The following is a 13,578-nucleotide window of genomic DNA, read 5'->3' as shown; positions in this document are numbered from 1 at the left end:
GTGTCACACAGTATCATAGATGGGTAGAAGCAATGAGGGGTATCATTATGTGAAGACTTCATCCAGACTTGTCAAGACAATCCTAATTTTCCTTGACTATATTGCACTGGAGGTGAGTGTTGTGTGTTTCAGCATGACTCAGTGAAGAATCAGAGCATGGAGTGGAATTCAAAACCATCACCAAGGCCTAAAAAAAAAAAGTTTCCTTTACAGAATTCATTGAAAAGGCCTCTGAAGTCAGGAACTCTGTAATTCATCCGTAAAACATCTTTATTAATAAATTATTAATAAATAACGTCTATTAATAAAGATGTTTTACAGATTCGAGTCTGTGTTATTTAGTAGCATTACAGATGAATTTCTTTACAGAAGTTCAGGATTAAGATGATCATGTTTTTGGTACAAACGGTGTGATTCACAAGGAATTTGCATCTGAAGGAGGATAGTCAATGCTGCATTCTATATACACGTGCTTCAAAAGATTACTGAAGCACATTTCTTGGGAAGGCCTCAATTTCTAGAAAAAGGTAGCTGATTATTATTGCATGACAATGCTCCCGCCCATTCCACAATGAGTGTGCAGTGGGCAGTGAAAATATTTCTAATGAAACATGGCATTGCACAGATCAACATTCACCCTAATATCCTGATCTAGCACCAGCAGACTTCTTCCTCTTTCCCTAGGTGAAAAATGTCCTCATAGGAAAGATTTCAGTATGTTAAGGATATAAAAGAAAAATCTAACCGCCAAACTCAATATCATCTCTTTGGATGCCTTCGCTGACTCTTTTTATAAACTTTTAAATGGTGTAATTTTTTTAGGAGCATTAGCAACTATGGCCATATTGCTCCGGGGATATGCGGTGGTCATTCCCAGACCTTTCCGCATCCTCCGTATTTGGTGGTCACCGGCTCGAACCCCGGTCTAATCAAGAAGCGTGTGCAGCGCACCGCTGCTCCTTCCCACCTGGCTACAGAGGCACCAAATAGATGTGGAAAGGTCAGGGAATGACCACCGCACATCCCCGGAGCAATATGGCCCTAGTTGCTAATGCTCCTAAAAAAAAAAAAAAAAAAAAAACCAAATAACAAAAAAATAAATAAAATAAATAAATAAAATTAACAAAAATAGCTCCAAATGGTGTAATAAGTGCATTCAGTTAGGTGGCAAATACCTTGAATAAAAATAAAATCATTTTTTGAGCACCTTCCAACTTTTTTTTTTTTTTTTTTGCACCAGTCTAGGAACTTTTATTTATAACATCACCTCGTATGTTAATATTCGAATATGTACTTTGTTCAACTAATAGTTTATTATTGAGTATAATTATCAAATAATTATGATCAAATTTGTATGCAATGATAAGAAATTCTTACTGCTTTGTTTACGTTCTTGGGAAGAGTCACTTTCAGAATCAGAACTTTTCCGTCTAGGAGGTGAAAGGTCACTGTCGGATTTTTGGTGAAGTACATTTTTAGAACCTTTTTTCATTCGTCTAGAACTTTCTTCAGTTTTAATTTGTTTTGGAGAGTGTCTACTTTCATTTGTTTTTTTAAAAGAAAAATTTCTATCATTATGTCTCTTCCTTGGTGGGGATCTATCACTCTCAGAATCATACTTTTTAGAATTTGAAGACATATTATTCTTTCTTGACCTCGCTGGTGACATATCATCATCTGAATCACTGTCTGAATCATGTCGTTTTTTAGGATTTGCAGAAGGTTGATTTCCTTTTGTTCGTGGTGGTGAGAGATCACTATCAGAATCATGTCTTTTATTGGATGCTGCTGATTCTTGACTACTCGATTTTTTTGGTGGTACACTTTCAGTTTTATGAGTTTTGTCAGCAGAAGATATACGAGTCCCTTTAATTCTTGTAGGTGAAAAATCGCTATCATGTTCATGCCTGTTTTTTGTAGTTGAAGGTTGATTACTCATCTTAGCTCTTGGTGGAGAGAAGTCACTATCAGAATCTCGTCTTCTTCTAGAAGGCGGCTTTCTATTTTTGGATTTTGGCGGTGACATTCCATTATCTGAATCAAGAAGTTTACGAGAATTTGATGATGCCTGTCCACTCTTTCCTCTTGGCGGTGACAGATCACTGTCAGAGTCCATTCTTTTCTGAGGGTTTAGAGAAGCCTGTCCACTTTTACCTCTAGGTGGTGACAAATCACTATCTGAGTTTTGTGTTTTACGAGCATTTGGAGATGCCTGAGCTGCCTTGCTTCTGGGTGGTGAGATTTCATTATCAGAATCATGCTTTGCAGCAGATAAACTACCTTCCTTGCTAGGATCTTGTTTAATATTTGCAGCCTTCTCTTCAGATTTTGGGTCTATTTTACTTTGCATGCCATCTGAGGATAAAAAAAAAAAAAAAAAAAAAAAAACATAATAATACAATTTTAAATATGAAATATTTGAAAAAAAAAAACAAACAAAAAAAAAAAACAAAACTAAGGGAATTCAATACAACACAAATGTGAATACAATGATTCCTCTCCCAACCATGGATTTATATTTGAATACCTTGTATACCAAAATTTTGCAATCTGTGGAGATATCATAAATATATCATAAACATCTTTTGTTACAACTGGAGTTAAAATATACTATATTCAGGGCATAGCTAAAGTGATTGTCATAAAACTCAATAGTTTTCTCCAATTTCGTGCCACACACTTGAAGCTAACAGCAAACCAAGGTTCCAGAATAGTCTAGGAATGTGCAGTCTGGTGCTTCAATAATATTGTCATTACTATATATGTACAGAATGATGCAGTGAAACATCCACACTGTGCATGGATGTGTCAAGCCTCACTCTGTAGATTTGTGTTTTGACTCAGAAAATACTATAGTTTGCTGTATCAAATGAAGTATGACCTAGGAAGATGGTCAAAATTTTGTGTATGTATATATTCTGTTGTATTACCTTGTTATTATATTTTTTCTTCTATCTTCAACCTTTATGTTGTATAAATGGAAAATACAGTTTACTGTGCTTTTTTTAATATATTTTTTTGGCATTTTTAGTGTTTTTCACCTAATCTCCTATATTCTATGTGACATTAGTCTTACCAACCATGGTTGTCAAAGGATTGCTGTATCACAAAATCATGATTTTGAACACAATAAATTATTGGATAAAAAATATAAAATTATTTTATATTTAAATATATATAAAATATTATTATAGGATTACTGCATCACAAAAACATTTTTAATACACTGTAATAATAAAAAATAAAATTAACAAACACCATGACACAACACAAATCTAAATTATAAACAATTTTATTACTAGAACATTCAATATTCAGCATATTTTGATTTTTTGGAATTTTTTCCAGTTCTCTGATCACATGCACAACTACTGGCAACACCAAACAGAATGACTACATGTTGGAATCAAACCAGTACACTTTTCATCCGAATTAAATTGCCAGAGATTTTTGTTTCAGGACAGACAGGCCAACCTTTAAAAATCATTCTTCTTAAAACAGGTATCTAAAAACTTGGCTTTGTGGCTTGAATCATAATATTGGCACATGCAAGATACAAAGCACAATTAGTATGAAATTTCCAAAATGCACATAAACTATAAGGGTTTTGGGTGTTATAACCAATGGTCTTGCAGAATGATGGACAACATAACATATAGTTTAGCAAGATCATTATGAAATGATCTTGCTAAACTATATGTTGAAAGGGTAGTGGTACAACATTAAAAATTTTGATACTTAATGTATAATAGGTCAAACACATCCAGGTTCTGAAGTCAACAAAGTTATGTTTTTTTTTTTTTTTTGTTTTGGTAGTTGTTGGCACATCGGCTTCTGTGGCCATATTGCACCTCCCAAGGTTTTTGCAGTACTTTGATCCAAGCCCGAGGCGGGAATCGAACCCGCGACCTTTGGGTTGCCGGGCAGGTACTTTACCCACTCGGCTAGCCCGGTCGGCCACAAAGTTATGTGAATGAGGAAAGATGGACAAAATCAGTCACAGTACAGTCATCCAATATTTGGGGAAAAAAGGGACAAATGCCAAAGGCAATTCACAAAGATTTGGTTAAAATGTCAATGAAGGATGTTTCTCTTCCTATTCCATGGTTAAGAAGCGGGCAGCAGAATTTAAACAAGGGAGGTAAATCCTGGAAGATTACACATGCTGTGGAAGACTTATAATGCCCATCACTCCAGAAGTTGTTGGCAGTGTGCGTGACCTGTTGATGAGTGGTCAACAATCAATAGTTCGATATGTTGTCAGCACCTTGGGCTTCTCATCTGACCATGTATACTACATAATAACAGAGGTTACTGCTATGAAAAAGGTGATAGCATGATGGGTCCCAAAGTTGATGACATCTGATCAAAAATGCACAAGAGTTAAGTCAAGTGAATGTTTGCATCATTTTCAAGCAGATGCAGAAAACAGTCGAAACACAGCTCTTTTTGCCTCAAAAGAAGGCAAAGTCGATTTCTTCTACTGGTAAGGTGATGGCTTTGGTTTTTTGGGATGCTGATGGAATGTTGCTAGTGGATTACTTTCAGAAAGGCCAGACAGTTGCAGGGGCATATTACACAGACCTTGAGGCATTTACATGAAAACATCAAAAACAAATGCTGAGGAAAACTCAAAGTCTTGTTCCACCAGTGCAAGACACTACCTCACAAGTCTGAGTTTCCATGGTTGCAATATACGAGTGCAGTTTTGAAATACCGGACCATTCCCAACTTGGGAATTTTTTTTTTTTTTTTTTTGGCTGGAGCAGCATAAGCCTCAGGCTTCCTTGCACCTTATAGCTAATAATAATAATAATAATAATATTCAACACACCTAGCATCATCGGATTTTAACTTATTTCCTAATTCGAAAAAATACTTGGCTGGCATCCATTTTCCCACTACTCTGTAATAGTGATGTCACTACTGCACTGGATGCACGTGAGAGTTACATTTCAGAACGTCTTGTGCAATTTAAATTCACATGTAATGGAAATAATCACCAAAAAATGCGATAATAGGCCTATAAGAGTAACTCACATCTAGCTAAGTTATCTCTACTGGTACATACTATTTGTTTTCTTTGGTTGGAAGACTGAGCACACTAAAGAAAATGATGAGCAACCAAAGAGATATTCATCTTTATTGATTTTTTTTTTTTTTTTTTTGCACATTACGAAAAAGTTATGTTCACTATAACCAACATATACAATACTTTTTTTTTTGGTAGTTGTTTGCGCATCGGCTTCTGTGGCCATAATGGACCTCCCAAGGTTTTTGCAGTACTCTGATCCAAGCCCGAGGTGGGATTCGAAGTTGCAGCCTTTGGGTTGCTAGGCAGGCACCATATACAATACAACAAACAACAACTGAGAGAGATTCGGGTGGAGGGTGGCCTTGGGCAGATTGATGAGTGCTCATCATGGTCTGATTCCATTCCTTTGGATTCAGACCACATAGGAGGGGTGAGGCTGTTACCCTAACCAGAGGTATGGAAAGTTCACTTGACTGCCCCATTTATTGCTTGAAAAAGGAATCCAGAGTTAATTGCTTTGCATGTTACCTCTTCTCACGCAACAACTCATAGTAGTTACAAAGTTCTAGCTTAACTTTATGTTGCACTTTGAGTTTTTTTCTAGATTAGGGCCTTCATCAATAAGAGTTAATGCTTTTGATATTCCTTTAACTGTCAGGCTCCATTCTTCTTTAACCTTTGAGCTTTCACTCACTGCTGCCTCTTCCTCCTGAATGAGATGCTGCTCCAGTGCAAACAGATCTTCATATGACAATTCTTGATAATGCAAATCAATTAAATCGAATCAGTTGTCTCCACTTCAGTGGTGAACCCTATCTTTTTAGGGAGTTTCATGCATTTGTCTTTAGTTTGTGCATAATCTTCATTGGTATCAGAGCCTTTCAAGAATTTGCTAAAATCTGGACATGAATTATGTCATTAACTTTGAACACAGTTATGTGGAATGTCACACCATGCAGTGCAGCAGCAATGAATTTTAAAGCATCTTTTATATTGAAGGCTCGTGAATATTGCTGCACACTCATCTGTTCGTGGTCAGTCTTGTCAATTAGATCAGCCAGAATGCGTTTTAAATACTGAGCCTTAAAAGATTAGGGTTATATTTGCTGGGAAAAAACCAATCTTGATACTGGAACAGACATCAACAATACTGGGTGGACAGCTTGTGGCATTATCAAGAATAAGTAAGAGGTTGAACAGAATTGCTTCTGCCTTGCAACACACTTCCAATTCTGGTTGTAACTGAGATCCAAGATAACTCCTGAAAATAACAGCAGTCATCCACCCTTAAAAGTTTGAGTACCAATACACGGGCATGTACAACCTGTCATAACCTTTAAGGACATGAGGATTTTGATAGTGGTAAATGCACACAGGTTTCAGTTTATGACCCTCCATATTAGCACCAAACAGGAGTGTTAGCAGATCCTTCACCACCTTAAAGCCAGGTGCAGTCTTTTCAGCAATGGAAATAAGTGCGATCAGGCATTTTTTTTCCAAACTGAACTTGTTTCATCTGTTTGGGTACGTACTCTTGTGGCACTTTTGCAAATATGGTTGCCACGTGTTATTTTACATTTGCATAATTTAAACCAGTGTAAATTAAGAAGTCACTGTACAAACTTTTATTTGGCAAGCTGTAACTGGGTTCCATAAATAGCTTGACACCTTATATTGGATGTACATAATTATAGCAAAACACCAAGTGCTCTTGGACTTAGTAAAATTTCAGAATATTAAGTACTATGAGTTACTTTAATGTTCTCTTTGTAGATCAATCATGGAACATGGTACCTATCAAACTGTAGGACTGAAATATGCACTACAGATAAAAATACCAGTTTGGAATTCAGATACTATTATAGCAAGGTACTAACTGTTTTAAATTAGATAATAAATTTACAATTCCTAAAAACTACAAAATTAGATATTGAAAAGCATGACAGATTTTGAATTTTTAGATATGGACAAGTTTCACTCATAAGCAGCTAAACAATTTGTTTTCTGAATAATTTCCTAAGTTATTGCAAATCTGTGAACTTTCAAGAGGGCATTAAAGCTTGGGGAAGGAGATTTACAGCGACTAAATCCAATCAATACGGTGTCTCGGAAATGTGTAGGTGAATTTAGTGCGAATACAGTGAAATAAAAAGATGCCAGTTAACATGATTACTGCTTAGTCTAATCAAATTTCAAAAAACCAATTCAAATCATTAAATAAAATGCACTACACTTTTACTGCTATCATATGTTCAGTTATAAGAATCAATTTTGAACACCTTTGTGATATTTTTCTAAAGCACATTTCTGGAGGTTACTACCATAAAACAATAAAAATAATTTGCAGTTTCCGGTTTATTGGGCTTTTCCGGTTAGTGCAATCTGTTATAAACAGATAGTAAACTTGATATTATTGCATTTGCGATAATACCGACAGCTGGAATTCTGTGGGTTTTTAAGTTATTATGGTGAAATGTTTCCCCTTCACTGAAATCTTCAATCATAGGAAAAACAAATAAATTTTCAGAATCTTCTCTTCATTTCTATTTTTTAAGCTTCGTAAGCTTGTTACTCCGTATCTCACTTGCAAGTATCATGTTAGTTGCAATTTGTGCATGCCGTGTTCTTTGTTATTGATTGCTTATTTTTTTTTTCACTGTTTTAAATTTTACAACAAAAAAAAAAAAAAAGCCAGTGAACAGAAATATCAATTAGTTCGTATGTACATATTACAGTAAGCTATGCACGTAACCGTAAATTTATTTTTATTTTGCTAACCTGTGGAAAATATTCTTATGATTTTCACATATCATATAATTTTGTTAATTGTAAGGTAATAAAGTGAAAATCTGTGCTTTACACCTTTACTTTTATAGCCTGTGGATAATATGCATCCTATTTTCCCTTATTAGAATCGCCGTTTATTAGAATTAAAATTCAATTTGAAAACATGATCAAAATGACTGGCACTTACTACATATACAGGGTGTCTCAAAAATATTGGTACAAACGTTTAGGGGAGATAGGTAACATCTAAAGGAATGTGAATTGCATAGAAACCCATAACCAGAAACATCATGGGAAAGTAGTAGCAGAGGCACAAGAAGCAGAAATGACACAAGACAGTAATTAGTGGCAAACATTTATTTGACATATTAACAATGGAGTATGAGATGGATGCATTTCATGATGTTACAACAGATGCTCGAAGGTTCCACCACGAGATGCGATGCATGCGTGACACCAACGCAGCATGGATTGGCGGACACGGTTAAACACACCGAGAGTTTCTTTGACAGTATCAGCAGTGCAGATGAGTCTCGCCACGAGATCAGGTGAGTGTGAGGGCCAGGCAACGGGTCCACCACGGCCAATCCACCAACGCCCCAAAACGCCTGTTCAGATGGTCACGAACATACCTTCCATAATGGGCAGGCGCCCCGTCATGTTGAAAACAAATGTTGCGTCTCACATTTGCTGGAACATCGTCAAGTAACCCTGGTAGAACTTGTTCAAGAAAGATCCGATATTTAGCAGAGTTCATGTGGGATGGTAACAGGTATGGGCCGACTAAGCAGTCACCGACCATACCTGCCCACACATTTATTGCAAAGCGATGTTGTGCTGCATGGGGGTGCACACCATGTGGGCCCTCTGCTAATCCATACACTAGGTGCATTTCTGCCAGCTCACAGTTTGTATATCGCCGCATGCTCTTCATGCGGCAACTACTGCTTGAATGAGTAAACCAGAAATTTTCCCTTTCGCAAAGTGATGAACAGCGCCGTGTACTGACTTATGGTGACGTTTCCGGTTATGGGTTCCTATGCAATTCACATTCCTTTAGATGTTACCTCCCCCCAAATGTTTGTACCAATATTTTTGAGACACCCTGTATAGTGAACAGTACTTTATTATGGAGAGTGTATCGTAGAGTGATTTGATCATACAGTGAGCCAATCGTAAAGCGGGGATCCACTGTATAGGTAGTAGTGCATCTAGCAGCGCCTATTTTAGGTGGCACCTATGGTAAGTGTCTCACCTGCACACCCCTAGTGCCTGGTCTGTATAATAATAATAATAAACAACAATAATAATACTGTCTGGGATAGCCATGCAGTTTAAGGCATAGACCTATGACACTGGAGATTGCAGGTTAGATTCCAGGCAGGCCACTCTGACCAGAGTTTTTCATGGTTCTCCCTGGTCTCCCCATATAAATATCTATGTAAAACAAGTCCACGACCCACATAGCAACCTTCCCGAGGGAAGGGAAGGTTGCAGCGGGTGTAGAGCAGAGTGTGAGATTGGTCACCCAAGCCACAAAGGCCCTTCTTGACCTAGCAAACCCTTAAAAGTCGGCCTTGCCCCATCACGGGCTACCATGCCACAGGAAGGAAGGAAAGATAATAATACTAATAAGAATAAGGAGGAGAAGAGGTCCCACATCAACGTTTGCAACCGGCCAAGCAAAATATCCAGCTGGCTCTGATTCCATTTTCTTAGGTTTCTTTTGGAAGAACAGTGTCTAATATGAGGATGTATTTATTAACACATTGATGCAACATTTCAGTTCTTTCACAATAAATATTTCTTTTGAATACCAATTACAGAAACATACAGAAATAACTAAGTTCAAGCTGTATATTAAACCACTGGCTGGCAACAGCTGCTGTATTTTATATGCCAAAAACAGTAAAGCTTAAATTTAAATAACTACTAGAATCACATAAGTGTGCATTTTAGTATTCCTCCTTTACTTTTATTCCCCAGCATTATTTTTTTAATTGTAAAAGTTTAAAGTAAAAAAAAATTCCCTATGGTATTATGTATTCCAAAAAACAACATAACTGTGGTAACTTTGCAGTTTCATTTTCCTTATTTTAGCTCCTCACTATCCCAATGTTTGGCTGAACAGTTGGTTGGGAATTTTATATATAAAACAAGACCATTATGTTTTCTGATCTACACAATAAGATGCTAGAATTAAGAATAAATTTTCCAAGTTTCTCATTTTAAACTATCTCTTGCCATCTTTCCTCTAGAATGCTGACTGGTGAAGTAAAGGCATGATATGCTACTGCTGATATGCTTTTTTGTGCACCTGCTAGATAGCTAAATACAAATCATTAATTCCATATGCAAAATTGTACTGTGCCAGTTTGCAGCTTATTGCTATTTATATTAATAATATAACCTAACTGTTCAGAAAATGCTGTTTGTCCTGGCTTGTGACATAATAATGAACACAAATAGCGTCATTAATGTCAACAATTTAACATATTTGCTGCCACTAATATTTGAAGAGTGCATCCAATGTACCACAATTTTTGGAATGTTGAAAAACAACAACATTCTGACATACTCAGCATTCTGAAAATTCATAAATAATGGTGAAAAGTAAAAGTTTGGAATTCACAGCTAAAAGCAAACATTTACTTTTATGCTGGGTTGCAAATTAGAATAAATCCTAAAATTTTATAAAAAGTTTATTCGTGTACGTAAACTAGCATCGATACAAGCAAAGAACAAATAAAACTGTCAAGTCTATAAACAAAAAACAAGCACTGATGCAAGTTTAATCATTGTGTCAATACTGAGTAGTTGTTATTTTCGTGTGCCTTTTATGGCATTTGTTTATCAGCCACTTAAGAATAACTACTCATATGGATAAAGATCAAAAGGTGTCAGTATTCAAGAAAATGTAAATGTATCTAATTTTTTTTTACTATCACTAATTACATTCTTTAAAATAAAATAAACCTACTTCCTTTCAGATGAAGTTTAAGTTGGAACACCTGTTCTTGAATGGTTTGAGCATGCTCAATGCTGATGGGATTCTGCCTCTTGCTCAGAATAATCACCTGAGAGGGCATAAATTCAAATTGAGGAAAGACAGATGTAGGATAGATGTCCGGAAATTTGCTTTTAGCCAGCGGGTAGTTGGTTGGTGGAACAGACTTCCATCCCTTGTTGTGGAAGTTGATAGCCTAAATAAATTTAAGGCTCAGCTAGACAGGTATTTCGAACGAACGGAGGGGTGAAGTGGAAGTTTTTTTTTGTTTTTATTTTCCTGGCTGATGCTGCATAAGCTTGCTTTAGTGCATCATATGCCTCTACTAATGCTAAAGTTCATATCTTTACAGAGAACAATTTTGGAAATAAGTTCCTTTCTTGCACAAAGAATTTTATTTTTTAGTATACAAGTTAATTTGATGATTATCTTTCAAAAAAATTAACTGCATTTCACCTTTACTATATACAGTACTTGCCTGAGAGGAAGCACTTCAAGACTGTTTGTGTCACCCAATGCTTAGGTGAGGTGGGATTATCAACCTATTATACTCTACAGAAAAGGAGTGTTGTTGTAAGGTTTTAGGCATATCAGCAACTTAGACCATAATGTGCTGTGTGTATTGTCTGTCATCAGATTCAGCCTCAATTCAATTATTCTTAACATCACCTCATACTTGTTAAGTAAAGCCTTAGATTGCATATTCTTAACATCACTAGGAAATATCACTTTGTCCTTAAAAGATAATTGTTCTATCACTAACTTTTGTCCCTGGAAAATGCTGATATGTCTGCCAGGAAAAAAATTTTCTAAGCCCGTACTGTGCAGGTAAGAAAACCTCATTTTAAGCAGGACATAGAGTTGTTAAAAACTGTGTGGACACAGTTAAATGAGGGTACAAAAGAGATTCTTACCAAGAAAGAGATCTGGGGTCTACAAATTGAGTGTTTGAAAACTAGGCACATGTATGATGGCCAAAGCGAAGTGTTTAAGATGTAAAAAGGGACAAGTAAACTACTGATGGCATTTTTGGTTTCTCAGATAACGAACCTAAGACATATTTAAGTTGAGAAAGCATGGTTACATATTAAATGCACAAAAATTTGCATTTAGCCAGAAAGTACTGATTGTTGGCATAAACTTATTGTGCAAATGGATAGTTTTGAATGTATTTAAAGGATTGAGCAAATTAACTGTCCCCCCCAATGATTTCCCATTTCAGATGGTTTTTTTTTTTTTTTGTGGACAGTTTAAAACACACATTTCAGATGTGTTTTTTAAACTGTCCACACAATTTTCTAGAGAAGAGGTAACACCAATACTAGAGCACTCCCTCTGACATGGAATTTTATTTAACAAACTACTAGAATACTTGGTGGGGGGTGCAGAGAGAATGTAAACGTTTTAAATTAAAAAGATCTCAGGGTAATTGTGCAGTCAGATAGGAAGTGTTCTCTAAGCAGTTCAAACAGGCTACCAGGACATCCCATTTGGTTTTTTGTCAATGATATACATGAATTTTACCAGTAGGGATAAGTTGATTATTCTGTTGTCTAAGGCAATGGTTGAGCCATATACAGGTCTGGAAGCCTCATTTGTGGAAGGGATGTGAATCTGCTGGATCAGGGAAGAGCAGAGAGACTGGTGAGGGGGAACAAAAGGATGCTCTTACCAGGAAAGGCTTCAGTTCTGAAAACTGCAGCAACTGGAGACCACATCTACAAGGTAATCTGAAAGAGGTGTTTCAGGCTCAGAACAGATTGAGTTAAGGCTCAATGATGATGCAATTCTTCCTCTCACTCAAATTACACACATTTGGGGGCATAAATTCAAAACTGAGGAAAGATGGCTGTAGGATGGATGTGTGTAGTTTGAATAAATTCAAGAAAGAACTAGGCAGACTGTTAGACCTGATGGATAAGGCAACATTATGGGAAGTGCTTTTTTTTTTTTTTTTTTTTTTTTGCTGATCAATAAATTTACCTTTCCTTCTAAAATTTTTTTAAAGGCTGCAAACTGATATGAAATTTTGGTGATGACAAAATAAGGGTGTGTGCCAATATAATATTAAAAATAAAAGTTGCACTTATATTATTACAATTTCAGTATTCATTACCTAAGGTTTGAAACTAGCCAATCTGTAATACTCAATAATAGGGTCTCTAGTAAATTCTTATAAACACACATCTCACATGGCATATAATTTAAAATTGATCACCTTCTTCTCCAACACCTTTCCACTGAGATGATTGATATAGCTCTTTTTTCTTAATATGATCTGGTCTGTCATCAATGATTTCAGCAATAACTGGTGCTTCATCTCCAAATTCTTCATCTGAATCTTTTTGAGTTAACGATTTCAAATCAATGTCTTCATCTACTATTTTCACACTGAAAAGAAATGCTGTATATCAATTTAAATATTTTTATGTAAGCAAAATACTTAAAAACTTTTCATTAGAGTAATATTTCAAGTATGAAGACCAACATTCTCCTTTCCTGCATTTCTAAGAACAGCATTACAAAGTCAAATATCTAGACACTTTACTTCTTTACTTCAAATATGAAGTTTAACAGAAAGAATTAATACTCACATTAACTTTTACATGAACTGGAAAAAAAAAAAAAAAACCTTCAACAATGAGGATAAATCACCATTAGTGAACAGTAATATTCTGAAGTGTGCTTATTTTTTACATAGCATAAAAATAGTCTATCACTGTTTTTGAATGAAATGTGCAAATTACTA

At 35.8% G+C, this 13,578-nt stretch overlaps 1 protein-coding gene across 3 annotated transcripts in view; it reads right to left on the bottom strand.

The window, feature by feature from the left end:
* Positions 1–13,578, bottom strand: part of LOC150080145 (uncharacterized) — a 118,892-nt gene that overhangs the window by 30,619 nt on the left and 74,695 nt on the right. For all 3 annotated transcript variants that reach the window (XM_090382164.1, XM_090382165.1, XM_090382166.1), the window contains 2 exons: positions 13,048–13,220; positions 1,378–2,355 (listed from right to left, as the gene is read on the bottom strand). In XM_090382164.1, the coding sequence (XP_090238290.1) occupies positions 1,378–2,355; positions 13,048–13,220 (1,151 nt within the window). The remainder of the gene's footprint in view (positions 1–1,377; positions 2,356–13,047; positions 13,221–13,578) is intronic.

The sequence above is a fragment of the Mastigoproctus giganteus genome, chromosome 9 (assembly GCF_048544385.1).
Source record: "Mastigoproctus giganteus isolate SK-2022 chromosome 9, ASM4854438v1, whole genome shotgun sequence".
NCBI classification, from domain to species: Eukaryota; Metazoa; Arthropoda; class Arachnida; order Uropygi; family Thelyphonidae; genus Mastigoproctus; species Mastigoproctus giganteus.
This window is presented reverse-complemented; position numbering and strand designations above follow the sequence as displayed.